Raw genomic sequence first — 27,732 nt, 5'->3', positions numbered from 1 at the left:
ATTCACACAAAGTAAACTTCTATCAATCAGTGTTTGTGTGTGTGTGTGTGTATGTGTGTATATATATATATATATAAATAAACCCCCATCATGATTTGTTATTTGGGATTGAACCTTTTAATTCCATTAGCTAATGGTAGTAGCTGGCATAGCCTATATGTGGAACTGGACCAGCCCCGCTTGAGTTACTTGCCCATTCAGTTACTGCTTGCTGAGACTACAAACAATGGTTCCATTTAGTGTCAATTATCATGATATTTTTTGTGATGTAGATACCTACACAGGGAAGTGAGCTGAAATGTACTCATTTGACACAAGCCACCAAATAACTTGTTAATGATTATTTGGTCATCATCAACCAGATTCTAGCTAGTGACTTAAAAATAAAAGGATGCGTGGCATATAAACAAGCCCCTGCACATTTCTCTCTAAATTGCTTTTTGATTAATTGATTATATAGCATTTCCGCATTTCTTTCAGCTCTGAGGAGGTGGGGCACTACTTTTATTGAGATAACTACAGTGCTTCTTCATTAGCCAGTTGTAGGATGACCATATTTCCCTATGCTGAATACGGGACACCTAGTAAAATTACTCGTATTCAAGCCAATTCAACAGCAATCCATCAGAACTATGCAGTACAAATGTTAAAGTTAACATCAAGTTGACTGAGCCCCTGTTAAAAAGAAATACTGTGTAGTTGGACTCTTTTAATTTCTCTTCTTATCTTTAAGGCTTTAGGGTTCACATTGGGAGAGGTGACACACACACACTCCTGTACACCACTCTCACACAGGGGGGTTGAGACCCTCCCTGCCCAGCGCTCTCCGCTCTCTGTGCTGGGACAGACCCACCTCTCCTAGTACCTGATACCATGTCTTCCTGAGGCAACATGTGGGGGGGCTTGCAAAGTCACATCCTCCCCAGTTTTATGCCAGGGTTCATTCCAGAATATGGCCAGCAGCAGCCTTTCTGCTCTGTGCAGGAGGGAAGGGATGGGAGCTGCATCCAGCTGGAGTGGGGTGGGGGGGAAGGAATGATCTGGCTTGTGTCTTTGCAGAGGTCATCTCTTCCTCACTCCTCCCCCCTCCATGTGCTCCCCTGTGGCTGGAAGCAGCTTGTCCCTTCCTGCCTTCACAGTGTCAAAAAGCAGCTAACACCTCCGGGCTGCTGCTGGTCACCAACGTAACCCAGCCGCCTCCTGTCCCCTGGCTACAGCGCGGGCAGGAAGGGGTTAAGCCCTAAGGATCTATTGTGCACCAGGGCTCAGGGAACTTGACTGCAGGGGCTTCAGCTAACCCTGCCAGAGAGGTGGCTCAGCAAGGGAGGGTGCCTAGGGGATGGAGCAGCCCCGTGCTCCCTGGGGGCAGGAACCAGGGTGGGAGGGGGGTGAGGCGAAGAGGGTGCTAAGCTAAGTCCCTGTTTGGAGGGCTACTGAGGCACCTGCAGGGTTGGGGCGCAAACAGGCTGGAAATCGCTTCCCCCTGTCACTCCAGAGCTTAGCTGAGGGGCAAACAGGCTTCCCATGTCAGTACTGTGTGGGACTTTGGTACATGCAGGGCTTGGCTTCTCCTAGCCAGCGCCCCGGGCTGGAGGGTCTTGGGCTTTCCCAAGGCACCGGCCCAGCCAGAGGCAGTGGAAGAAGTAAGAAGCCTACCAGTCAGACTGTTGGTGAGCTGAGTGCTCTGACCAGGGGCTGGTTCTCTGCACAGCGCTGGGAGCAGGACACTTCTTGCCGGCGGGGAATATGGAAGAGCAGTGAGGCTGGGGGAGTGAAGGGGCAAAGCAAGGAGAAGACAGTGAGAGGGGGAGCACATAAAGGGCCAATGGGTGGGCAGCAGAGGCGACACGTAACTGGCTGCCGCCTGGTACCTGCCCACACTCATCAGCCACCGCAGCATGCAGCCAGTGCCGTCCAGAAGCGGGACAGGGCTGTGCTGATGGACCAGCATGGGGACTGGCCAGCCTCCTGCGCTGCAGTTTTGCGCCGCTACCAGCCTTGCACACCCACCTCATTGTCAGCCACTGGACCCCCCCACACTCACCGCTTGTGGGTGGGAGTCTTGCAAGTGGGGATCCAGACAGCAGCAGGACCCACAAGTACTGATGGTGGTGGGGAACAGAAAATATGGGACAATTTGCCCGTTATTAAGAAGAAGTCGGGACACCTACAGGAGGGATTAAATACGGGATTGTCCCTTTAAAAACAGGACATCTGCTCACCCTATCCATTTGCCATAGTAGTATTGTTGCAGTCGTTGTTAGCATGCTGAACTTGGAAACTCAGCAAATGAGATTTGTAGGATTCTGTGTCTTTAGCACATGATCATGTGAGGGTTAACTCTTAAGGGCTTGTCTACACTTACTGGAGGATTGATGCTGTGGCGATCTAGTGAAGACCTGTTAAATCGCCTGCCAATCACTCTCCCATCGACTCCTGTATCAACCTGATAGAGAAGAGTAAGGGAAGTCGATGGGAGAGCGTCTCCCATCGATGTTGTGTAGTATGGACCCTGTGCTAAGTAGATCTTTGATTTGAATTAAGCTATTCACGTAAGTCAAATTGCGTAGCTTAGATTGACTTTTCCCTTTAGTGTAGAGAAGACTTTAATGGTGAAATTTTTAATCTGGCTGAGAAAATAAAACTACATCATAAGAGTAGCATTAGCAGAGCTGATGAAAATTCAGAAGGATTAATGGTTATTTTATAAAGACTTACTGAATTACAATCACTGACCTAATTTTATGAATACCTACCACAAAACACAAAGGTTTAACCTAATAATAGTGCGTTGTTTCTACATGCTTTCATCTGATATGGCTTTGAACTCTTCAGCTTGGAATATGAAAGGCATATGAAAGACTTGTCTTCCTGTTCTGCCTTACATAGCATTTAAAGAAATCTGAGATATGAAAGACTGTATGGCATATTTTTAACTGCTGGATTTTTTTTATGCTAGACCTGATACAGCTATTTCAAAATCTAGATTTTTGACATCTTACATTTAACACTAAAAATCATGATAAAAATAGGACTTTTGAGAAAAAATGGCAGAGATTGACCTGTTTTCGATTTTGATCATTTAAAGTCTGAAATCCTGATAAGTCAATAAACTTAAAATAAATAGTAAATATTAATGAAGTAGAGTTGATAATATTTTTGTCTCTATTAACTATTAAAACTTATTATCAGGACCGGTGCAAGGATGTTTCGTGCCCTAGGCGAAACTTCCACCTTGCACCTTCCCCCGTCCCCAAGCCCCCGCCCTGAGACCTCCACCCCGCGGCAGCTCCCCCCCTTTGCCCTGAGATGCCCCCCCATGGCAGCTCTCCACCCCCTCACCCTCCGACCTGAGGCACCCGCCCCTCCCCAGCTCACCCTTGCCCCGCCTCCTCCCCGAGCACATTATGGCTGCTGCACTTCTGCCGCCTCCCAGGCTTGCGGCACCAATCAGCTTAGGTGCCGCAAGCCTGGGAGGCAGGAGAAGTGAAGTGGCCATGGTGTGCTCGGGGAGGAGGCGGGGCAGGGGTGAGCTAGGGCGGGGAGTTCCCCTGCATGCTGCCCCTACCTTACTTGCTGCAGGCGGCCCTCCCTGTGCTCCCCTGCCCCAGTTCCCTCTGCCTAAATGCCAGCGGCGACTGTGGTGGCCGAAGATCCGGCCACCGCAGTCGCCGCCGAAGAAAATGCCACCCCCCAAATCCTAGTGCCCTAGGCGACTGCTAGGTCGCCTAAATGGTTGCACTGGCCCTCTTATTATCCATTAACATGATTTAAATATTGTAATAGTTACTGTGCAGGCTGCCCGGTGTATGTTTCTTCCAAAATGAGAAGTAAACCCTGGCCCAGGCATTCATTTGGAGAGGAAATAAGGAGTGTCTGTTTTTAATTCCTCTCCATCCATCAGCAGGTTAGAGTGAGCTCCCTGTGTATTCTCTTCCAGAAATAAAAATATATGGTTCTTTGTTTATGGACTTGTGCCTGCAAGACATTTTTCTTTTCCAGGGAGTGCGGGAGGAAGAGCCAGGCAGAAAGCAAAGTTAAAGATAAAAGTGAATGTTGTGTATTTGGTTGTCACGGTTTTTGTTCCTATGGCAACTGAGTTAGATTATTAGGGGATAGCCCAGCCAGCTTCGGCGGGTTAGGAAGCTCTGTGTCTGTAAATAAATGGTAGTTTTGTTAGCTGTCTGCTGTCTGACCTCAAGTGATTTCTTCCTAAACCAGCTGCCCCCAAGGATATAACAAGTGGCGACGATAGATAGGATTCCGGTGCTGCTCCAGTAACAGAAGGAAGTAGAAGTCAAGGTAAAGAACAAAAACCGTGACAATCAAATACACAACAGTGAAGAAAATAAGAGAGCTGAGAGATTTGGGAGTGAGTGTACTCCAGGTACAAAAAGAGGGAGCTTGATTTTGTGACTAAGACAGAGTTGGAAATCAGGACTCTTGGCTTTTAGTCCCAGTTCTGCTATTGATTTATTGTGTGACCTTGAGAAAGTCACACCCCATGCTTTGATTCAGTTTCCCATCTGTAAAATGCAGATAATAATACTGATCTATCTACCAGGTAGTTGAAAGCATCTTAAGATCCCCACATGGAAATATTAGCATTAATGTATTATTATTAGATAGGGGAGATAGTCTGAATCGGAAAAAGATTTCTGATTTCACATATTCACATCCACAAAAATGTAACTCAGGATGCTACTTAGAGATTGAGTTCTATTAAATGGGAACAGAATAAATGTATGTGGGAAAATGTTAAAATTGTGGAAAACTACAATATTTTCTCCAATTTTTAAGGGACATATGCTGTGACTTTCCTTTTGTGACAACTTTGCACAAGTTTTCCTCAATTTGGGGGCTTATCCTGTGTTCTTTGCACACAGAGAAAGGCCATAATTATAAATATGCAAGGAATTTGGAATCTAGCCTTTAAAGGCAATAGTTTTACTCTTTAGCAGCATATTTTCATGGTTATCCATATAGTGCCATCTAATGGGGCGGGGGTGGGGGAGGAAATTGGCCAGGGCCAGTGGAAAACTAAAGAAAATTATAAAATTTCCAGGGAGTTCTCCCAATTTATGTAAGAATTTTTAATTTTTTTAGTCATTCATTATCTACTTTTCTTCCACTCTCTTCTTGATGCTGTATTCACCACTTCTCCCTTTCTCTGCTTGTCATATTTCTTTGTCCCTAGTCTCTCACATTTGAAGCCTTTCCCCACTCTTTTTTATTTTCTTGTCCTTCTCTTTTTGGCTCCTTTACCCCCAGCCCCCACCCCATTATGTTTCCTTGTCCTATCTGTGTCCCATTCTCTCTTCCCCTTATTCGTGCCTGTCCTCATCTGTTTGTCACCTTGTTCCTTTTGTGCTTCTAGACATCCTTTATCTTTTGCCTTCCATTCATTTTTGTCCCTCTGTTTTTCAACCTTGTGTCCCTCTTTCTTCACCACCCTCTCTTTCAAAATACTCTGCCCTGTTCCTCCATTCAGACTGCAATCATCAATGAGGAGAGGACTCTACTTCAACTATCTTCTGATGGGTCAGTCCACATTAACTAAACATTCTGCTCAGTGTAGTCTAGTTACTTAGTGGTCTCCTCTTCCATCTTGTTCCTACCTAGCAGCTGTGTTTACTCAACAGATGATTGAAATGAACAGAAGGTTTCTTGATCTTAATGGTCAATGTTTAAGGGAGGCTGCTGGCTTGCTGTTTTGAAGGGAGACTTCTATAATCCAAGGTGCATTTAGCATCCAAACATTCTGGTTCAGACCACCCCTGGAAACCATGCCAGGATGATAACTGATTTATAATACAAACCTGTCCTGGATTGCCAGAGATTAGATTTAAAAATTCAAGAGTTTATAGTACAAGGGAACTATTTTCGATTTTTTTAATCTTAATTTAACTATATATATATATAGCATGGCCTACACTAGATATTTAGGTCAGTTCAACTATGTCGGTCAGAGATGTGAAAAACCCTGAGCAGTGTATTTAAGATGACCTAAGTCCCCACATAGACAGCACTAGATCAACAGAAGAATTCTTTCGTTGACCAAACTACAGCCTCTAAGAACTTGTCTACATTACCCGCTGGATTGACGGGCAGCGATCAATCCAGCTGGGGTTGACCACCGAGTGCTCTCCCATCGACTCCGGTACTCCACCAGAGCGAGAGGCACAGGCGGAGTTGACGGGAAAGTGTCAGCAGTCAAATCACTGCAGTGAAGACACCGCAGTGAGCAGATCTAAGTACATCGACTTCGGCTACGTTATTCACGTAGCTGAAGTTGAGTAACTTAGATCGATTCCCACCCCCTACCCCTAGTGTAGACCAGATCTATGCCTCCGTTTGCCAGAAGCTGGGACTGGGTGACAGGGGATTGATCACTTGATGATTACCTGTTCTGTTCATTCCCTCTGGGGCACCTGGCATTGGCCACTGTCGGAAGATGGGATACTGGGCTAGATGAACCCTTGGTCTGACTTAGTATGGCCATCCTTATGTTCTTATGCATTGTTTAAAGTTCATATATAGAGAGAGCTGCATATGTTGGCTACATTTTTGAGAGAAACCTTGCATAAATTATTGTAGACTTCTGTCATCTTCACTCTCTTGTATTCTAGCTTTCTATGTGGTAAAAATTAATGAAAAATGTAAAATAATATAATTGTTTTATGTTTTAGAAATAAAGAAATTATGTGTATATAAACATGGAAATGAAAATAGTAATCATTTCCTTTTTATTTTCCTTTCATCTTTTTTCCTGAAGGTTGCATATAATCACATGGCTTATCTTCCGTATTTTGAATTATTTCAAACAGAAGTATCAAATTGTTACTAATTATGCTGAATAGCCCTTTGCTAGAATTACACCTCTTATTTACAAGAGCTAACTACCCAATAGAAGTTTTTAAAAAGCTGAAATGAAATGTAGACTGTTGGGAAAAAAAAACACATCAGTATTTTTGTATGGTCTGTAACCTAAAAGTGCTTTCCATGCCAATGTGCTAAAATGAATGCAGAATTTCATGCTGAAGAAGAGAAATTACAACCATAAAATTCCAGTTGTAGAGGTGAAAATAGCAGATTTTGCAGCCTAAGAACTAGATATCTGGTTTTAGATTTGTGTTTCTCTATTTTAGTATCCACCTTTAAAATAGCAGTCCAGCAAACACTAAAAATATAATATTAAATGGGTTTTGATCAAATAAACAATAAAAATAGTACCTAGCTCTTATATAGCACTTTTAAGCTATAGATATCAAAGAGCTTTATAAAGGAGGTCAGTATCATTATCCCCATTTAAATTGTTTCTGTAGTTCTTTATCCATCATTACTGATTACCAAGGACCAGGATTAAAATCATAAGTGTTTCCCTTAACCTCAATCAGGTGGGAGAGGTTTTTATGTGACATCAGTGCTTTCCCCCATATTAATCTTTTGGTTAGAATAAAGTTTTGTTTTATCATTTAAGTGTGTGTGTGTGTGTGTGTGTGTGTATAGGGGTAATAGGAATTTTATTTTTGCCACATTTATAATTCATCTCCTGCTTTTTCCCTGCAGTTTACAGAATGCAGTCTCTAGCTCTGGTTGCAGTAGGCTTTGTAATAGTTTCAGCTGATATGTAATTTAAACTGGATTTGACCTGACATCTATCTGTAGTGGCTCACAGAGTACAATAATCTAACACAGATTTTGCCCTACTGTGTGTGTCTGGGGTCTTCACAGAACTTTAAAGAGCCTGATATTGTTCTCAAGCTGCACAGAAACCGCTCAATGGATGAGCCACATGTAGAGCACGCACCAGAATGGGATTGCTGTCATTGGGATTGAGAACTACGATCACGTAGAGTGTATATAGTCCTTACACCTTAATCTGTCTAAATTCTGCCAGTGAGTTTGAATGTATGCACAAGACTAATATAAGAGGGAGAGAGTGAAATTGCATAAAAATAGGACTCCCCCAAAACATGCAAATAAGGAGAAGAAAATGGGCATCATAAATTAAACTACTCAAGGAAGCTGTAATTTTCAGTTTATCCTTGGATTTAGGTGGATTCCCTTGGATTTAGATGAAGTCTATTCTACCTTTTTATAGCTAAAATTTCTCCCTTGGTATAGTTCCAGCAGTAGCAATAGTGTGAGTGTAAGTATAGACTGCCCACCAGTATTTCAACTACCTTGACAGTCAACCCTACTCAGATAACACAGTGATAAAAATGCTGACACCTTGTTTAAATTAGCATTCCCACAGTGGCTACCACCAGTGAAACTGCATGAGCAGTGTGACATTTTTGGAAAATAAGTGTAGTTTAGACAAGACCTTAGCCTTTCTTTTCACCTATTCTAACAATCTCTTCTTCCTCAAGCATTAAAGCAACAAGAGATTTAAAACCGAAGATATTAAATATATTAAATCCTTCTGGCAATTCTCTTAAATCTCTTTATAATCTCTCCTCTCTTGTACAATTAACACCAGAGGAGTTTAAATTGTTTTGGGGATTTTATGTTCTGATTGCAATTATATTATTTTTTTCATTCTATCCCTAGGATGCCTTCAGTGAGGGATTAGGGAACGTGGGCTCAATGTGCATCTGTGAGAAACAAGTAGGTGTGAACATTTTGTACACATCTTAAAATATATTTCCAATAAAATTCGTAAGTGGCTTCCATCTGCCCAAAGACATAGGCTCACACGTGGTTTTAGAAGACATGGCCAGAGTCTGGCCAGCCTCAGTACTGGTTCACAGGTGAGACTGCAAGAAGTTCCCTTCCCCTTGTACTTCTGTGCAGGAGCTCTCCAGAATCCTGATGGAATGCATAGTCCTGACCCTTCCCTGTGCCCTTTGGGCTGCTGGGTGCCTGAAAAGGGGCAGGATATGGTAAGGAAAGGGCCATAGCTTCATTCCCACATCATTGTGTAGTGTAGCTATACTGGGCAGGAGAGGGAATTACGCTGTGCTCTTTTAAAGGATGTTGTACAGGGGAAACGTGTGCACTGCGTGAGAGCTCCCGGAAGGAATTCTGGCTGGGCAAAAATCTTTCCTGGGGGCAATGTCTATTGTGCATATGCTCTAACATGTCTGTCAGTGCTTAGGGCAGCATGTGGCTTGTGATAAATTTGTCTGCATCTGAATGTATGTGGGCATTAGCAAAACACCTCTGAGAGTTGACAGTGTTGTCAGTCTAGACACAACAGCGTCTATCAGTTAATAGGCAGATACTGTGCCCTTAACACACCCACAGAACTCCCTCTGAAGTCATCTGTGTTCCTGGATATAGCCTACTCTGCTATGGACATTCTGTTTTCTAGACTTTGTTTAAAAACTAATAAAATCAAATGTTATTGTAGTTACCAATGACAAATCTTAAAGTATTAGTGACAAAGTTTAGTGCAATACAGTAGAATCCTCTTTGTTGGGACACCCACTGTTCTATCTTTCATTCCCAATAAGAGGAATTCCTGATTAGCAGAAGATACCATTTAATAGTAATGCTGCTTTCTGGAGATCTGCACAGCCCACAATGGCCCAAATGTTCAAAAAGGTTTTCACCTAAGTGTGTGTGGGGGGAACATGTAGACATATAAATCTCAGTTACTGGATAGACTCATTCAGTGGGAGTGTCATAAACAGATGGTTAAGGGTTAATGTCTCTTTTACCTGTAAAGGGCTAAGAAGCTCAGTAAACCTGGCTGACACCTGACAAAAGGACCAATAGGGGGACAAGATACTTTCAAATCTTGGTGGAGGGAAGTCTTTGTCTGTGCTTTTTGTTTGGTTCATTATTCGCTTTCGGGACTGAGAGGAAAGGGACATCACTCCAGGTTCTCCAATCTTTCTGAATCAGTCTTTCATGTTTCAAAATAGTAAATAATAGCCAGGCAAGGTGGATTAGTCTTAAGTTTGTTTTCTCAACTGGTAAATGTGTCTTTTGCTGGAAGGATTTTTACCTCTGTTTGCTGTAACTTTGAATCTCAGGCTGGGTGGGGGAGTCCCTCTAGTCTATATGAATCTGAGTACCCTGTAAAGCATTTTCCTTCCTGATTTTACAGAGATAATTTTTACCTTTTCTTTCTTTAATTAAAAGCTTTCTTTTTAAGAACCTGATTGATTTTTCCTTGTTTTAGAATCCAAGGAATTGATTCTAAACTCACCAGGGATTGGTGGGGGGAAAAGGAGGGGGGATGGTTAATTCCTCTTTGTTTTAAGATCCAAGGAGTTTGGATCTGTGTAAGCCTCTCAAGGCAACTCAGGGTGGGGAGAGTCTGGGGGGAAAAGGAGAGGGATGGTTAATTTCTCCTTGCTTTGAGACCCAAGGGGTTTGGGTCTTGGGTTCCCCAGGGAAGGTTTTGGGGGAACAGAAGTGTGCCAGACCCAGACTTCTGGCTGGTGGCAGCGTACTAGATTTAAGCTAGTAATTAAGCTTTAAAGTGTTCAGGCAGGTCCCCACTTTTTGTACCCTAAAGTTCAAAGTGGGGAAAAAAACCTTGACAGGGAGGGTCACCATTTACACTGGGATAAGGATTGCACTGCTTTTAGACTCATTACTGGGGCAGATGCAAGACACCTGGCATGAAATCCCAAATATATGTAGCTGCCAAGGAAAATGGTGGCCGGTCAGTGCCTTTAAGCGGAATCAGAATCCGCCTGTAAGCAATTAAGGCAAGATCCACAAAGATATTTAGGTATTTGACGTCACTGGAAGTTAGGAATCTACATACTTTGGATTTGGGCTTAACTGTCCACATAGGTGGTAGTTAGTTAACTTACTAATGAGCACCTGCACCTGATAAAAGGCTACTGGGGGGGGGAGGGGCGTTGCAGGTAGGTACCCCTAGACAGAGTTGTTTTCTGAGATTCTACTAAGAGGCCTGTGTTCTGTTAACTTCTCCAAGCTGATAGCTGTGAAGGGTAAGTAAAAAAAAGTAGCTACCAGAGAAGAAACTCGCTGAGGGCTACAACTGGCTTACAGTGTAATCCAGTTTCAGCAGGAAAGCTGTGGATTCCTTATCTGAGTAGGAGTTTGTTTTGCATAACTTCTCTTTCTGGGAGGAGAGCTGGAGATTGCTGGTTTAAGGAGAGTGGGACTTTGAATTGTAACTTCTCTCTAGGAGGAGGGATGGTGACATCTTTTTCTTGGCAGAAAGTGCTTGTTGGTATTAGTCCCAGAGCTAGAAAGAGGGTTGAACTTGAGGGACTAACAAGGAAGGTGTCTTGTACTTTGTAAAAAGTTAATAAATGAGACTCCACAAAGGGTATGTGTGTCTCTTAGTCTCAGTTGCTCAGGCTGAGGAAACTATTCCACTACTGAGAGGGTAGGATGCCTCCAAGGTCATACAATGCCACATGTGATCAAGCGCACTGCTCTATCACAGAAAGAGCACCCTAGGAGCTAGGAAAAGCTATTCTTGTATTTTCTACATGTATTGGAGTTAAAGAAATCCTAGAAGTGGTTAGAGGAATTAAACTGTATGAGACATATGCAGGTGTTCTCATTAAGTGGAATGAACATTCCTATTAAGTAGCAATCACTTCAGTTTTAAGCCTAATGATGCTTAATAGTACTGGTCTATAAGACTAGCATCTTCTCCTCCGGATCCCTTCTCAGGGCCCTTTGTTTTGTGATGCCTACAAGCAATCAACCAACACTTAAATAGCTAGGCTGAGGAGGAAGATGGGAGCAGTTAATAAAGTTTTCCTTATTAGTGTAAATAGAAAAGTGTGGGGTAGGGATGGTAGCACCACCTATTATTAAGGTTGCCTGACACTTCTCATTTTAAGACCCTGTTCCATTTGGGGTGAAATATTACATACACTGTGTCTACTTCAGGCTGAATGTTTATAGAAAACTTTTAACCAAAACAATTCATCAACTTCTAATAATGGTGATAGCAGAAAAATGTTTTACTTGTTTTTTTTTTTAAAAATCTGGTGACCTCCTCTTTCAAGAGCTCTAACACCCCCATGACTTGGAGAAGAGATTTAAAATTTGACAGGGGGTTGGTGTTTGTATAATTCACCTTCCCCCCCTCCTTCTCTCTCCCCCTCCCAGACTCTCCCTGAGAGAGAAAGTAATCCTAACACAGAGAGATAATTAACCATTCTCTCCCCCTTCCCTCCTTTCTCCCCACCAATTCCCTGGTGGATCCAGACCCAGTCCCCTGGGGTCTCACCAGAATAAAACAACAATCAGGTTCTTAAACAAGAAAAAGCTTTTAATAAAAGAAAAAAAACAGTAAAAATTCTTTGTAAATTTAAGATGGAATATGTTACAGGGTCTTTCAGCTATAGACACTGGGAATACCCTCCCAGCCTAAGTATACAAGTACAAATTAAAATCCTTTCAGCAAAATACAAATTTGAACTCCTTCCAGCCAAATACACATTTGCAAATAAAGAAAACAAACATAAGCCTAACTTGCCTATTCTACCTAGTACTTACTATTCTGGACATATAAGAGACTGTATCAGAGAGATTGGAGAGAAACCTGGTTGCACGTCTGGTCACTCTCAGAACCCAGAGAGAACAACAACCAAACACTAACAGCGCACACAAAAACTTCCCTCCCTCAAGATTTGAAAGTATCCTGTCCCCTGATTGGTCCTCTGGTCAGGTGATAGCCAGGCTCTCTGATCTTGTTAACCCTTTCCAGGCAAAAGAGACATGAAGTACTTCTGTTCTATTAACTCTTACTTATCTGTTTATGACACGCCCCCCAAATCGCTGACAGTGTGGAACTACACTGGCAGTGATTTCTCCCTAGAACTTTAGAATAAACAGATTAATAAACACATACACCTTTACATATACTACTAATTATGTAAAACTATAAGATTTTTTTACATTGTAAGGACAATTTTTAACCAGTTGATTTTGGGAAACTTTCACGGGAGAGTGCATTAACTTCTTGATCTGTTGCCGCTGCAGACGCTTCAGGGTTGTGGAGAGGTTTACCTCTTTCATGCCACCGTTACTTTTTCCTTCATATTAGACACCGTCAGGCCACTCAGCGTCATCTCCTCCCTGGGCTGTAAACTGACAACCCTGTAAGTCTCTGGAATAAAAGGGCTTGAGAGAATTAACGTGGTACACTTTGGGCTTTAGGGAGGAATTGGGAAATGCTATGAGGTAGTTAATAGCTCCGAGGCGCTCTTGGACCGTGAATGGCCCTTCCCATGATGCTTTTATTTTATGGGCCTGTTGCGCCTTTAAGACCATAACCTGGTCTCCTACCTTGAAGGAACGCTCTCTGGTATGTCTATTATACCAGGCCTTTTGCTTTTTTTGAGCATTCTTTAGGTTTTCTTTAGCAAGGGCTAAAGAGTGTCGGAGCGTGTTGTGTAGGTTGCTTACAAAGTTCAGAATGTTAGTTCCTGGAGAGGATGTAAACCCCTCCCATTGCTGCTTCACCAACTGTAATGGCCCTTTAACCTCGTGGCCATACACAAGCTTAAACGGTGAAAACCCTCAACTGGGATGTGGTACAGCCCTATAGGCAAAGAGCAACTGCTGCAACACTAGGTCCCAGTCATTGGAGTGTTCATTCACGAATTTACGTATCATGGCCCCCAAAGTCCAATTAAATCTTTCCACCAGGCCATTAGTTTGATGGTGATACGGGGTGGCGACCAAGTGATTTACCCCATGATTCTCCCACAGTTTTTTTATGGTCCCGGCCAGGAAATTAGTCCCTGAATCCGTAAGGATGTCGGAGGGCCAACCTACCCTGGCAAAAATGTCTATTAGGGCCTGGCACACAGTTTTAGCCCTGGTGTTGCCTAGAGCTACTGCTTCCGGCCATCGGGTAGCAAAGTCCACGAAAGTCAGTATGTACTGCTTTCCTTTGGGTGTTTTTTTTTGAAAAGGACCCAGAATATTTACAGCTACTTGCTGAAATGGGACCTTAATTATGGGGAGAGGCTGGAGAGGGGCCTTGACCTGGTCTTGGGCCTTTTCCACTTTTTGGCACACCTTACAAGACTGGACATACTTGGCAACATTCTTGCCCATCCCCTCCCAGTGGAAGGACTTCCCCAACCGGTCTTTGGTTCTGTTCACCCCAGCATGGCCACTGGGATGATCATGGGCTAAGCTTAAGAGCTTCCCCCAGTATTTAGTTGGAACCACCAACTGTTTTTGTGGATGCCAGTCTTCCCGGTGTCCACCAGAAAGAGTCTCCTTATATAAAAGCCCTTGTTTTATAACAAACCGGGATCGGTTAGAAGAGCTGAGAGGCGGTGGGGTGCTCTGTGCCACCACCCAAGCTTTTTTAAGGCTGTCATCTGCTCCCTGGAGGCTGGAGACACCAGTTCTTCCTTAGACTGTGGACTTGGGCTTGGTCCTTTGGGAAGCGATGTAGGTGATGGGGTTGTTTTCATGGCTGGCGAACCGCTCTCCGCTGGTGCACCAGGTGGTATTTCAGGCTCTGGCTGAGCCCCTTGGGTATGGTTGTCTGCTGCTTCTGCCAGTTCAGACTCGCTGGCGCCCTCTGGCGTTGGGGTTGAAGATGTGTTTGCAAGCGCTGGCGTCAGTGCTGGCAATGGTTCTGGTGCTGGTTGCGTTTCCAGGTCCGGGTCTGGGACTGGAGGTGCTGTGGCAGTCGTAGGCAGGGGATCTGGGTCTCTGGTAACGCAGACCAGGCCCCTGTGGATGGCTCAGGAACAGGGATGGGTCTGGAAGCTTGCCTGGGTTGGCTGTGTGTAACCATTCCCATCCTCTTGGCCCACTTTACCTGGTTGGCTAAGTCTTCCCCCAGTAGCATGGGGATGGAATAATTGTCATAGACTGCAAAAGTTCACATTCCTGACCAGTCTTTGTACTAGACAGGCAGTTAGCTGTAGGCAAGTCTACAGCTTGTGACATGAAGGGGTAAATTGTTATTTGGACCTTTGGGTTGATGAAGTGGGGTCCACTGAGGATTGGTGGATAGCTGACACTTGTGCCCCCGTGTTTCTCCACGCGATAACCTTCTTTCCGCCCACTCTTAAAATTTCCCTTCGCTCCAAGGGTATTTGAGAGGCATCTGGGCCTGGGGATCTTTGGTGTGATGGTGGTGTAATGAACTGCACTCAGTTGGGGTTCTTGGGGCAGTTGGCCTTTATATGTCCCAGTTCATTACACTTAAAGCATTGCCCCACTGACTGGTTACTGGGCCGAGATGGGTTACTGGAGACTGGTGAGGTGGGAGAATAGGGAGTCTGGGGCTTTCCTTGGGTTGCAGGTGGGGTCCTGGGTTGCCCTTGGTGATAGGGTTTATTGTCGGTGTGCCCCCTGTGATATTCACTCCCCTTGATAGTAGCTCTTTTCTTTTCTGCCACTTCCACCCATCTGGCTCCAATCTCCCCCGCTTCAGTTACAGTTTTGGGCTTCCCATCTAGGATGTACCTTTCTATTTCCTCAGGAACACCCTCTCAGAACTGTTCCAATTGTATTAGGAGGTGCATGTCATCCAGAGATTTAACATTGGCTCCTGATATCCAGGCATTATAATTCTTTCCAATGTGGTAGGTGTGTCGGGAGAATGACACATCTGGTTTCCACCTTAGGGCTCTGAATGTCTGACGGGCATGCTCAGGTGTTAGCCCCATTCTGATTCTGGCCTTGGTTTGAAAAAGTTTATAATCGTTCATGTTTTCCTTAGGCATTTCAGCCGCCACCTCTGCTAAGGGTCCACTGAGTAGTGGCCTCAGCTCTATCATGTACTGGTCTTCAGTGATGCTGTACCCATGGCAGGTCCTTTCAAAATTTTCTAGGAAGGCCTCAGTGTCATCACCTGCCTTGTAAGTGGGAAATTTCTTGGGATGTGGAACAATAACTGGTGAAGGGTTGTTAGGACTGGCTGTGTTCTCCTGCTTAGCCTGTTCTAATGCCAGGGCCTGCTGGTGGGCCTCCCTCTGGAGTTCTATCTGTCTTCTGTGGGCTGCCTCTTTGTCTTCTTGTTCTCTTTTGTGGGCCGCCTCTCTTTCTCTTTCTTTCAGCTCCATCTCTTTTTGTTTTATTTCTAGTTCTTGTAGTTTCTTTTCCATGTCTCGCCTGTGGTCTGCATCTTTGATTTGTGCCTCTGCCTCCAGTTTTGCCTTCCTGTTTCAGGGTGTCCTTGGTAGTCATGGTTTTTGCTTTCTTGTGTTGGGGCGCCCTCTGGTGTTTACTGCTTGAAATGCTGCTTTTCTGTTGCTTTCTTCGGGTTGCTTAGCAACAGTGTCTTTCTTTTAACTCCTTCTACCTAGCTATTCCCGACAGAGTTAGAAAGAAAAAAAAACATTCATTTGCAAATGTGTTTTGCTGGTGTATGGTGACTCACAACTGGAGTCCCTTTGTTTAACAAAGATCCTTGTTAAACCCTAATGCCTTTGCCTTCAGAGTACTGAGAAGGGAGAGACCAAAAAAACTTGCAGACCTTTGCTTTTAAAACAATCTCCTCTAGCCTGCTTTACACATAGCTAGCAGGGAAAGAGAAAGAAAAAATCCTACTGGCTTTTGCTTCTAAACCTAAACCTCAGTCTGCCTGCAGATAGCTAGCAGGGAGAGAAATAAAAACCTCACTGGCTTTTGGATTCTATCTTATCCCACCCCTGCCACCATGTCATGGTATAATTCCCCACTCTGAACCTTAGCGTCCAAAAGATGAGGTACCAGCATGAATTCCTCTAAGCTCAATTACCAGCTTAGTACTTATAGCGCTGCCACCAACCAGGAATTCCAGTGCCTGGTACACTCTGGTCCCCCCAAAACCTTGCCTGGGGAACCCCAAGACCCTGGATCTTAACATAAGGAAAGTAAACGCTTTCCCTCACCGTTGCCTCTCCCAGGCTTCCCCTCCCTGGATTACCCTGGAAGATCACTGTGATTCAAACTCCTTGAATCTTAAAACAGAGAGGAAAATTCACCTTCCTCCCTCCTTCTCTCTCCCTCTCAGACTCTCCCTGAGAGAGAAAATAATCCTAACGCAGAAAGAAAATTAACCTTTCTCTCCCCCTTCCCTCCTTTCTCTCCACCAATTCCCTGGTGGATCCAGACCCAGTCCCCTGGGGTCTCACCAGAATAAAACAACAATCAGGTTCTTAAACAAGAAAAAGCTTTTAATAAAAGAAAGAAAAAACAGTAAAAATTATTTTTGTAAATTTAAGATGGAATATGTTACAGGGTCTTTCAGCTATAGACACTGGAAATACCCTCCCAGCCTAAGTATACAAGTACAAATTAAAATCCTTTCAGCAAAATACAAATTTGAACTCCTTCCAGCCAAATACACATTTGCAAATAAAAAAAACAAACATAAGCCTAACTCACCTATTCTACCTAGTACTTACTATTCTGGACATACAAAAGACTGTATCAGAGAGATTGGAGAGAAACCTGGTTGCACGTCTGGTCACTCTCAGAACCCAGAGAAACCAACAACCAAACACTAACAGCACACACAAAAACTTCCCTCCCTCAAGATTTGAAAGTATCCTGTCCCTTGATTGGTCCTCTGGTCAGGTGACAGCCAGACTCACTGATCTTGTTAACCCTTTCCAGGCAAAAGAGATATGAAGTACTTCTGTTCTATTAACTCTTACTTATCTGTTTATGACAGATGCAATTTAAAAAAAAATTGTTTGCAGACTTCTGTTCTGTTCACACATACACACATGCAGCTCAAAACACAAGAGGTAAACTTGGTCTCTCAGCATCTCTGTCTTAGCTTGAATGAATTTCGTAGCTTGGTATCCAGTTTCAAACTTCATATGGGTCAGATTTTTCAAAAGAGTTCAGCACCCAACAGCCCCTTCTGTGAGCACTGGGTGTTTCTACTTCAATTTTAGTAAGGTCTTCAACAGACACTGTGTGACTTATAGATGACAAAACACTTACAATGAAAACAAATGGTAGTGCAGCAGCACTTTTCAGGGCAAGCTATTTTTTTCTTGACATGCTATTGTTATTGAGGGTGATAATATAGCTTTTAACAGATAATCTACTAATTAAACTGGATTCATACTTATGGGCTGCATGTAAGGATAATTGTTTAGACAATGGAGCCAGCTTATTACCTTAGTCTTGCTAGACTAACATTGCAGTACAATATCACAATATGGTGGTAACTTTTAATTGTTATATAGTGTCATGGTGTGGGATGTGGGATTCATCCACTGATATGGGGGGGGGGGAGGGAGAACGGAACTGTAGATTAGTGGCAATGCTAATGATGGCTCTATACCTCACCCTTCTTTGTGTGTGCCTGTGTTGGCAAATTTGTACATAATACTCATCTTTGTATATTGTGTTATCTGTGAAATGTAAGTCTCTTGGCTGGAGTTATTAGCCAACATTTTGGGCCTTGCTGGGTTGTTTCTATTAGGAAGAGAAATTGATAGTTGTCTGGTGTTATCTTTGTAAAGAATATAAGCCATGTCCTGTTCCCCTAGACAGAGTAGAGACAAACAGGTAGTTTCCTTGTTTGGAAATCCTACTCTAATCCTTCAGAGTATTGTGCCGAAAAAGAAGTTCTGGCTCTTACCTTCCTTCTGGGGCCATGTTTACTACTGCTTCTCTCATTTAGCTGTAACCAACCAATCCCTTAGCCCCTATACTTGCAATCAGTCCTAGCATAACCCCTCAGCCCACATGATTTAGCTTCACCTTGCAGCCCAGTGACTTGGGCGGTGGTTTCCTATTGTTTACAGTTATCATATAATAGTGATTCTCAAAGTTTTGTACTGGTGACCCCTTTCACATAGCAAGCCTCTCAGTGTGACTCCCCCCATAAATTAAAAACACAACACCATTATAAATGTTGGAGGCAAAGCAGGGTTTGGGATGGAGGCTGACAGTTCATGACCCCTGTTTAATAACCTCACGACCCCCTGAGGGGTCCTGACTCCCAGTTTGAGAACCCCTGTTTATATAAGGAGGCATTTAATCGCTCCTTCCATTTCATCTGAATGAAAGTAGTTAGTTAGAATCAGCTTTGACAAAGTTTTTGGTGTTCATTGCTCAGAGACCTGCTTGTTAGTAGCTGCCAACACCTTCCAGCATAACAATATTAAGATCCTTTAGTGGTGGAAGAGGCTTGAAATACAAAATACAATAGATGACCTAGAGATCAGGTTCCAGAAAAACATGGCAGTTGGAAGTTGTGAACTGACTATCCTTTTTGTTCTATAGTAAATACTAATATGTCTTAAGAGAATCTGCAATAAAGGAACATGTTTCTAACTGAAAACAGTGAGTAGTTAACTTTTCATTTGGTTTTATTTGTAAAACAAATCTGTGATACTTAACACTTTCTATAATGTTTACACCAGGGGTGCCATGTAAGGAGCTCCTTGTTCCCAGTCATCTGCTCAGAATACTAAACAATGACTCTCAACTGACTGCTAAATTGAAATTGTGACCTGTTTGCCTGGGTAGGGGGACTGCAGCATCCTGTATTCTCTACCACAGCACAAACACAGGCCGTTAGAGCTATTCACAAAAGGAAAGAACATTCCTGCATGCCCAACACCATTGCAACTTGGGATGCATATTGTCACCATCTTTCTCCCAGCCTTCAGCATTTTATATTATAAATATAAAAAAGCTTTTATCTGATTGAAATAATTCATGTTTCTATGTGTGATGACATAGAAAGGGGTTGTCAGCTGAGTGAGGGTCTGATCCAACTCCCACTGCAGTCTGTGGAAATTTCAGCAGGAATTGCATCTGGCCCTAAATTTCGTATATTTTATGACTTCTGCATGGAGAAAAGTACAAGGTTCTATTTTCTATCTTCTACATGTATTAAGGTCACACTTTTAATGTGAATTATGTTCTCTGCATTCAGTGGCAATTAATAACTGGCTGGTGTAATATGAGGGTTGAGCACCTTTTCCCTGCTTAAGTCATTAAGTGCCAGGAAATGCCTGACCCAAGGGTCTAATTAATTAGAGAAATGAGTTTAGGAAGCTGGAGAGAAATAGAGCTTTCTGATAAGCTCAGTGACAACATGCTTTTGCCTAGATTCTAGACTCTGGGTATTGCTGGTTAACCATCTGCTCCTGCCCCCTCCCTCAGTCTCTTCACTCTTGCCCTCCTTTGGACTCAAGAGGTGAAGGGTGGCTTGGGGGCCAGGCTACCTGTGGAGACAGGGAATAGGTTTGGCTAGACCTTATGCTTCAGTAACCCATCTAGAGCCAGGCTTCAAGCTCTGCCCCTTCTGCCAAAAGCTGAACTAAATCAGCAGTGCTTCTATATCATGATGCCAACTTCCCCAACCTATTGCTATAAATTTCCCAAACTTGGTGAAAAATTCCCAGATAAAGTTTTTTTTTACAGAGCTTCTATATCCTGGGATATTTCCCAAAACCTGGGAATTTGTGAGTAAAATGTTTCAACTTGGGAAACTGGGAATTTTCATTGAAAACATTTTACTTAAATTCCCAGATTTTTGGGAAATTTCCCAGGATCTTGAAGCACTGTAAACCAGAGGCACTCAAAGTTCTGCTGTGAATTATTCCCTATTTTTTATTACAGTTCAGAGAGTGCGCCTGGACCAGCTCCTGTCCCGCTTTACTCGGTCCGACCTTGCGTGGAGTAGGGCTGCACCATTTGGCTTTTATTTGGGGGCAAATAAGTGACTGGTTAATACAAGAACCTCGCTGCTGCCGGAACGTCTCGCGGAGGGGCGCTAGAGGGCGCTGTTGTTGCTGAAACGCATCACAGCCTGGCTGGCTGGACCTAGGCAGGACTAAGCTACTCTCCTTCACCCACGTTGTAATGCCCCGGCGCAGAGCTTTCTGCAGGGCCTCTTTGTTCTCTCCGCTGATCAGAGCTTCTTTACAAACGTAGCCGAGAAGGTCAAGGCGGAGAGTCCCGCAGCCCGAAACTTCTCCCACTGGAGTGTAAGGTGAAAACTCCCCCGGCTTCATTCTCGGGGGCGAAACAGGGCCCGGTTAAAGCACTTATTCCGTAGGGAGAAAGCAGACATGAATTAGATTCGAATCAGGAGCCCACTCCCTGCATCCACCCCCCAGTCGCCCTTGTGAATGGTCTGGGCAGCATGGATTGGATTACGGCGGGTGCTTTGTTGCACAAATCGGTGACTGGCAAATATATTTGAAAACAGGCTAGGCAGCACGCACATCCCAAAAGAGAGTGAAGTATCAGGGGGTAGCCCTGTTAGTCTCTATCCACAAAAACAACAAGGAGTCCCGTGGCATCTTAAAGACTAACAGATTTATTTGGGCATAAACTTTCGTGGGTAAAAATCCTCACTTCTGCATCTCAAGAAGTGAGGATTTTTACCCACGAAAGCTTCTGCCCAAATAAATCGTAGTTTTTAAAATACCACCGGCCTCCTTGTTGTTTTTAAAAGAGAAGGGGAGGAATAGAGGATAGTCCCATTATTTGCCTCTCCCTATACAAAGGGCAGCAGCTCTACGCGGTCACTTACATTGACAATCTGAATACTGTTGAGTCAGGCCTCCCCTTCCACTCGTCAACCTGCCACTGGGGTACCCCATGAGCCTGGCCGAATGTCCGTCTAGCGGCATCTGCCTCCTGTTTCCTACACGTTCGTTTATTTAGTGATAGTTTTCGAACGGTCTCACTTTTAATCCAGTTCAGCGACAGAGCTTGTTTCATACCTTTCACCCGCCCCGATCATCCCCTGCGCCGTGAAGATTTTGAACCTTTTCTTCCCCCCTCTCGCCGCCCAGCGTATCTTTAGCGTGACATGGTTAAATTTCAAAGCATCCCAGAAACGTCCCTCTAGTTGTATCTTTAACCATTCACGCTTTGATGTCCACAAATCTAATACAAGCAAAGTGCCGCTTTGAAAGAACGGATGCGTTTATACGGTTTGCAGGTCCATAAACTTGTCCAGCCTCTCCTCCAGTCTCTCTCTAACTTGACGTAGTCACACTCCAAAACTTACCTAAACCATGCCTATCTCCTGGGTACGTACTCTCCGGCCGTGCCTGCTACAGCACAAATACACACTTTGCTTTGAAAGCAAGGCTGCGCTGACTGGAGAGCTGGCTTGCAGGGGCGACTAGACCTCTTCCCCCCTCCGTTCTTCACTCACCTCTTTAACCGCCCCTGATCACACTTCAAAGCGTCGTGTGTGAGAGTGTGATCTACGTGTGTGTGTGTAGCTATAGTTGTATGTACCCATTAGCTGGGACTCCCAGCAGAGCCCCCATTCCATTCTGCCTCATGGCCACACCCCCCGGCGATTACTATTGGGCGCCCCCTGCCCCATCGGAAAAGCTGCTCCTGTGCTAAGTGGGCCGGCTCCCTGTCTGTCAGCCTGGCCTGTCAAAACACGCCTGGCTCTGTCACAACAGAGGAGTAGAGCGGCGGCACTTCCTGCTTGCGGGCGGGCGCTTACCCCGAGCGCTTTGCTTCTGCCTTGCACGCGCGCCCGGTGATCCTGTCCCTTGTGTTCTGTCTGGCACAAGCGGGGCGTGCGCCCGCCCTTTCCCCGCTGCTGGAAAGCCCCCTCCTGCTACAAGGGAGACCCTCCCCTGCGCCTCCGGGGCTGCTGCCTTGGCGGGGCTGTATAACCACCTCCCGCTGCAGAAGGAGCCGGGCTAACGATGACTCCCCCTGAGAAAGTTGCCGCCCCCGCCGTGGTGCACTAGGAGGAGAGGCTGGAGATCCGCGCACCCCACCCTCGTGTGTCCCCGCGTGTCTGCCCGTGGCCTGAGGGGAGTCGAGCCCGTTCGGGAGGGCGATGGCAGAACGCGCGGGTCCTGCCCTGCCCGAGGCGCTTCACAAGGGCGGGGAGGAAGCCGAGCTGTGCCTAGAGCCGGTATCCCTGGAAATCTCTGCGGTGGCTTCAGGCAGGAGACGGGAGCGCCGCAGCGGACTGGCTATGGCAGGAGCCGCCGAGCGCTTTCCAGGCAGCCTGGGGACCTCGGCGGGGGCAGCAGCGGATCCCGAAGCCAGCCTCTTGGAAGCTGCTAAGGCGACCCCTCGCAGGAGCAGTATTATCAAGGTCAGGCGGGCACCCCCTGCGCCTTGGGCGGGGAGGGGACGCGTGTGTCCGGGTCGCGCGTGGTCCCCTTGGCCTATGCCCCCTGTGTTAGGAAGCTGCCTTAAATCCAAGCGGGGAGTGCACAGTCACCTCCAGGCACCGGGGAGGTTTCTCTTCACGAGCAAATCTGCCTTCTTGGAGAGGGGGTTGCCTTGTTGGGAGCAGTTGTTGACGGCGAGCAGAGCAAGTCTCCCACTTGCTTCAGCCAGTCAGCCCCCACCCCAGCTGATAGTTTGGGGGATATGTTTGCCCAGCTCTCAGCTTTCCATTGCTCCCTTTCCCAGTGGTTCTCAACCTGTGGTGTGAGTGCTGCGGATGGTTTGCAGATCACTTGGTGCTGGTCTGTGGAGCGCTGGCTGGTCACATAACATTGGCTCTTCTCATTCTCTCTCCACCCCCGCCCCCCAGCAGTAAAAGAAGCTTAAAAACTTTTTTAATATGACTCTTATGTTGTCGCTGTTGTAAATGCCACAGGTGTGTGAATGGTCAGAGATGATTGTGCCTGGGATGGGATGAGAGGTGGCCCACGCAATACAAAATGGAAAGAGATGGCCCCTAAGGCACTCTCTGCACTACAGTGCGGTCTATGCTGTGAAAAGGCTTGAGGGGCCATAGCAGACTTTCAACTTCTCATTTCTTGAAGGTATTTTTAACTGTTAGAGTGAATTTTGCTGAAGAATTAGGAGCAATTCAGGTTAGCATGAAAAATGTATTGATGCAAAAACAAATAGGCGAAGCAACATTGCACCTTATTAAAATGAGCATAAATAGAATTATGATGGGAGAGTACTGGGGAGGGGACCTATTTCTCCAGCTTTTAGCCTGCAGAGGACAACACTGACTTTGTTTCCCCCACCCGAAATTTTATCCATCTGGAAGAGAAGCCACAGAGAAATGACCAGGAACCGAATGAAGCTCTTAGTTTGTACAGCAAATTTCAACTGATGCTCCCCTCTGTCACCGTCAGCTGCTGATCTGTTGCTGTTGAGCTGAGTGGCTGAATAGGCAAGAATCTGGGGAGCGGGGAAGAAAAATGGGGGATGGGGCAGGGTAGCTGCTGGGCTGGCTGGGAAGGAGATATAGCAACCACCCTCCCTTGCTCTACATTTCCAGCAGCAACAGCTTCTCCCATCCCTTCAGCAGATCTGGGAATGAGGGAAGGCAGGTACAGCACAAACTGTTCACATATAACAGCTTTGGGCACAGATAATATACACTGTATAGTCACACTCTGTTTCTAAGCAGGTACGTACAGTGGCCAGTTGTATACACACACATTGTTTTTCGGGTGTTCTCCAAACTAGTATCTTCAGTACTTTTGTGAAATGGAACAGATCGTGTTATATGTTGTGTAAATACATACACATGTTTATTTTCCAAAACTTCTAAATGCTAAGGGTGCAGACTACAGAGGCATCTGCTGTGTTGAAGAACTCTGGGTGGTATATCTGGGCAACAAATACCTTGCAGTAGCTTGTTGTTTTGTGGTTTGTGAATTTCAAAAAGAAGACTGTTTTCAGGATGTGAACTTGGAAAAAAGAAGAAAAAACCTCAGCTGTTGTCGCAAAAGTATCAGAAAAACAGTTGGTTAGAAACAACAGAGATGCAATCGTTTTATCAGATAAAAGAAAGATTTTATAGAGTGGGCTATAGGCACACACTTAAGATGATTAAATTGATTTATACTAATTTTTGTTAATGCTCACATGAAAGTGGACATCTTCAAGATAGTATTTCCAATGTACGGACTTGATGCTGTCCTTATTCAGGTGAGCAGTCCCAATGAAGCCAAAAGTATGTGTTCCCATTGAAACCAGATTGTGGGTCGCAGGATTGGGCCCTAAAGCAGTAGTGCTGTTAACAAGCTGTTGTTAATGCAGGAATGAAAATAATGGAATATGGGGAATTCTGGTCACTTTATGTGACCAACAACAGTTACCATCAAACAACAATGTAAATATCTTGTTTGAAATGTTTGCTAACTTCACAATAGGGCAAGTGTTGAAATAGCAATAAAGTGATTTGTTTTGCAACTTATCTTTATTTTTATGTAGCATTTGTGAAGAACTTGAAGGCAGAATAAATAGGTTCAACCTTGATAGTTCTCTCATTCTTGCTTAGAAAAATATGCAGTGACACATAAATTAAATTATGTTTAAAAGCTGATTGCATTCCAGATTGCTAAGCAATACTGTCTGCTTTGCATCCTCGTTGTTACAGTTAAATTAACAGGTTCAATTTTGACCCTAAAATCCTTGACTATCTGTTTGTTGTAATCTCGCAGGGAAGTCTCCCAGGTTCCATTTATATATTCAGTTTAGCTTTTAAGAAAGATCTCAAGGAAAGAGAGTTGCTATTTTTTATATACTGAACTAAGTGGTCCCTCATTGTAAATATTTAAGTTACAGAGTGAATCCTGGAGAGATGAATTTGTGGGCAGAGTTCAGATGAGAGAGTTGAAGATGCACACTAACCACTGTTTAACAGATATGTGTTAATGATATTAATATATCTCCGTGGTTCTTTTGGCCTGGTTAGGACTTGAGGAGACAGGAGTCAGAAGTAGACCTTGCACTTGGGTGAGAAAAAGACTTCAACTAGAGTTGACCCTGTGCAGGGGGAAGACCCTGGCACCCTTCATTCTTGCGTACTTGAACAAAAACTGGACAAAATCTAGCCCAAGGCAGAGCAGTAACAAACATTCATGCTTAACTCTAGGTACTTCATGTGTTCATTCTTTTTCATAAACGAAGCATTCAGAGTTGGATTTTAAGGTTGTGATTTCCAAAGGCAGTGTAAGGGAGTTAAATGCCTAACTCCCTTAGGCTTCTTTGAAATATTTCCGTGTAAACTACTAATCTGCATCAAATTGGTCCGAATCCAGCAAAGCACTTAAGCATGTGTGTAACTTTCTATAAGCATTAGCTAAAAGCAATCAATTGAATTCAATGGGACTGTTCAGGTGCTTAAAATTATACACACGCTTAAGTGCTTTGATGGACTAGGGTCATAGTTCTTTGAGTGTGTACTCCAACACTCTAAAATGGACACTTTCCTTTTTCTCTTGAAGCTTGTGTAAAGGCTTCACAAGATACGTGATCTTGACCTAAAGTAAAGAGAACATCACTGACCTTGCAACTTCAAAATTTCGATCTGAATTTCCCTGCTCCATAAGGTGTCACAAATCATGAATATATTCTGATTAATTTCATGTAGATTTCACTTCAGGTTGATGACATGCAAAATTGCAAAAAACTGATATTACAATAATCCTCTGTTTTGACTTATTTTGCTATTGGGACTAGTTGTGAAGAATTAAGTTTGTTTTCCCACAGGATTGCCTTGTTTAGTGTTTATAGAAAAGCAGTTTGAAACCCAGTTTTCCTTTGGTATTGTCCCATTGTATGATTCTGGGAGTGGTTTTCATTTATTTTGGAGTAAGAATTAAATATTTAATTTTGTCTGCATCTTTCAAGACTTCGTAAAGTTTTAGGAAAAGCTCTCCAGCTATTGAATATATATTGTTACATAGAATCAACATTTTAAAAATAATTAATTTACTATCACAGGGTTTTCAGATGAAGAATTTTCATATGCAGGAAAAGTAATCATTTAAACATTGCACATTAAGTAGCAAAAAGACTTTTACAATATTACTTTTATTTTTATGTTCATAAGTCATTAAATCTAAATAAGCTTGAATGAATGGTATATTTGCGCATATCCAGAATCGGAATGTTGTTCTGTTGCTTTCTTTACATTCTTTTTCATCATCTGAAAAGCGAGTTGGATTTGAGAAAATGATTGAATGACTGTTGTGCAGGTTTCTAAGGCTGCAGCAAAGTGTCTGTGTAGTTCTGTGGAGGCCACTGGACTGGATGGCTGAAGGGATTGGTAGTAGGATCCAGTACTTGGTTGCTGGTTTAAACCCAGCTCAGGTGATTGTGACCAAAAATCTTGATTCTCTGATGCCTGTTTTGTAGCCTATGTGAAATGAGTTGGAAGCATTTTTTTAATGACATTGTCCTGCACCTGTTGAATTCAGTGGGAAAGTTCCCATTGACTTCAGTAGTGTGGGGTCAAGGCCTTAGTGCAGCGGTGGAAAATAAATTGTAAAAGAATCCAAGTACTTTCTTTGGACTTGATTCTTCAGGGGTTAAGCACTTTGGCCCCAATCCACCAAAGCATTTAAACACATGCTTAATTTTAAGCATATGAGTAGTCCAACTGAACGAGGAGCGTTCAAGTCATCCAGCTTTACTTTAGTCAAAGTACACTCTTTAAAAATTAGTTTTAGTAGCACTTTTGGATCTCTGTGTCAAATTCAGAGGTAGCATAAGAGGGTGCATCTCCATGCAAGCTAGTGGAGTTGCTTGCATCAGTGGAGTGTTTTGACCTACGGTTGCCAAACTTCCAGGATTGGCCTGGAGTCTCCAGGAATTAAAGATTAATTTTTAATTAAAGATTATGTCATGTGATATCTCCAGGAATACATCCAACCAAAATTGACAACCCAAGTTTGACCTCCCAAGGATATGTGCTTTAAAGAACTGAGTACAGTCTTAAATTAAAAAAAAAAATTCTCTGTAGCAAATTAAATTTGACTTCTACTGTAAGTAAGATATGAACCCTTTTGGATAATATCCAGTGTGTATAAGGTCTGAATATTTGTCCTTGGACATGTTCTCTCTCATTTAGAGAGAACGAGGAAAATAGCTTTT

At 43.9% G+C, this 27,732-nt stretch overlaps 1 protein-coding gene across 3 annotated transcripts in view; it reads left to right on the top strand.

The window, feature by feature from the left end:
• The first annotated feature begins 8,560 nt into the window (after window positions 1-8,560).
• PLCL1 (phospholipase C like 1 (inactive)) overlaps window positions 8,561-27,732 on the top strand; it is a 340,709-nt gene continuing 321,537 nt past the window's right edge. For 2 of the 3 annotated variants that reach the window (XR_007776506.1, XM_050969472.1), the window contains exon 1: window positions 22,354-22,972. Coding sequence is in view for 2 of the 3 variants with exons in the window: in XM_050969472.1 (XP_050825429.1) it covers window positions 22,709-22,972 (264 nt within the window). In the remaining variant the exon portion in view is untranslated. Of the gene's footprint in view, window positions 8,614-22,353; window positions 22,973-27,732 lie in introns of those variants that run through there. The other variant, XM_050969473.1, reaches the window with a different exon arrangement.

This window comes from Gopherus flavomarginatus, chromosome 10 (assembly GCF_025201925.1).
Source record: "Gopherus flavomarginatus isolate rGopFla2 chromosome 10, rGopFla2.mat.asm, whole genome shotgun sequence".
Taxonomy (NCBI): Eukaryota; Metazoa; Chordata; order Testudines; family Testudinidae; genus Gopherus; species Gopherus flavomarginatus.
Note: the sequence above shows the minus strand (reverse complement) of the source record. Positions and strands in the feature narration are given on the sequence as shown.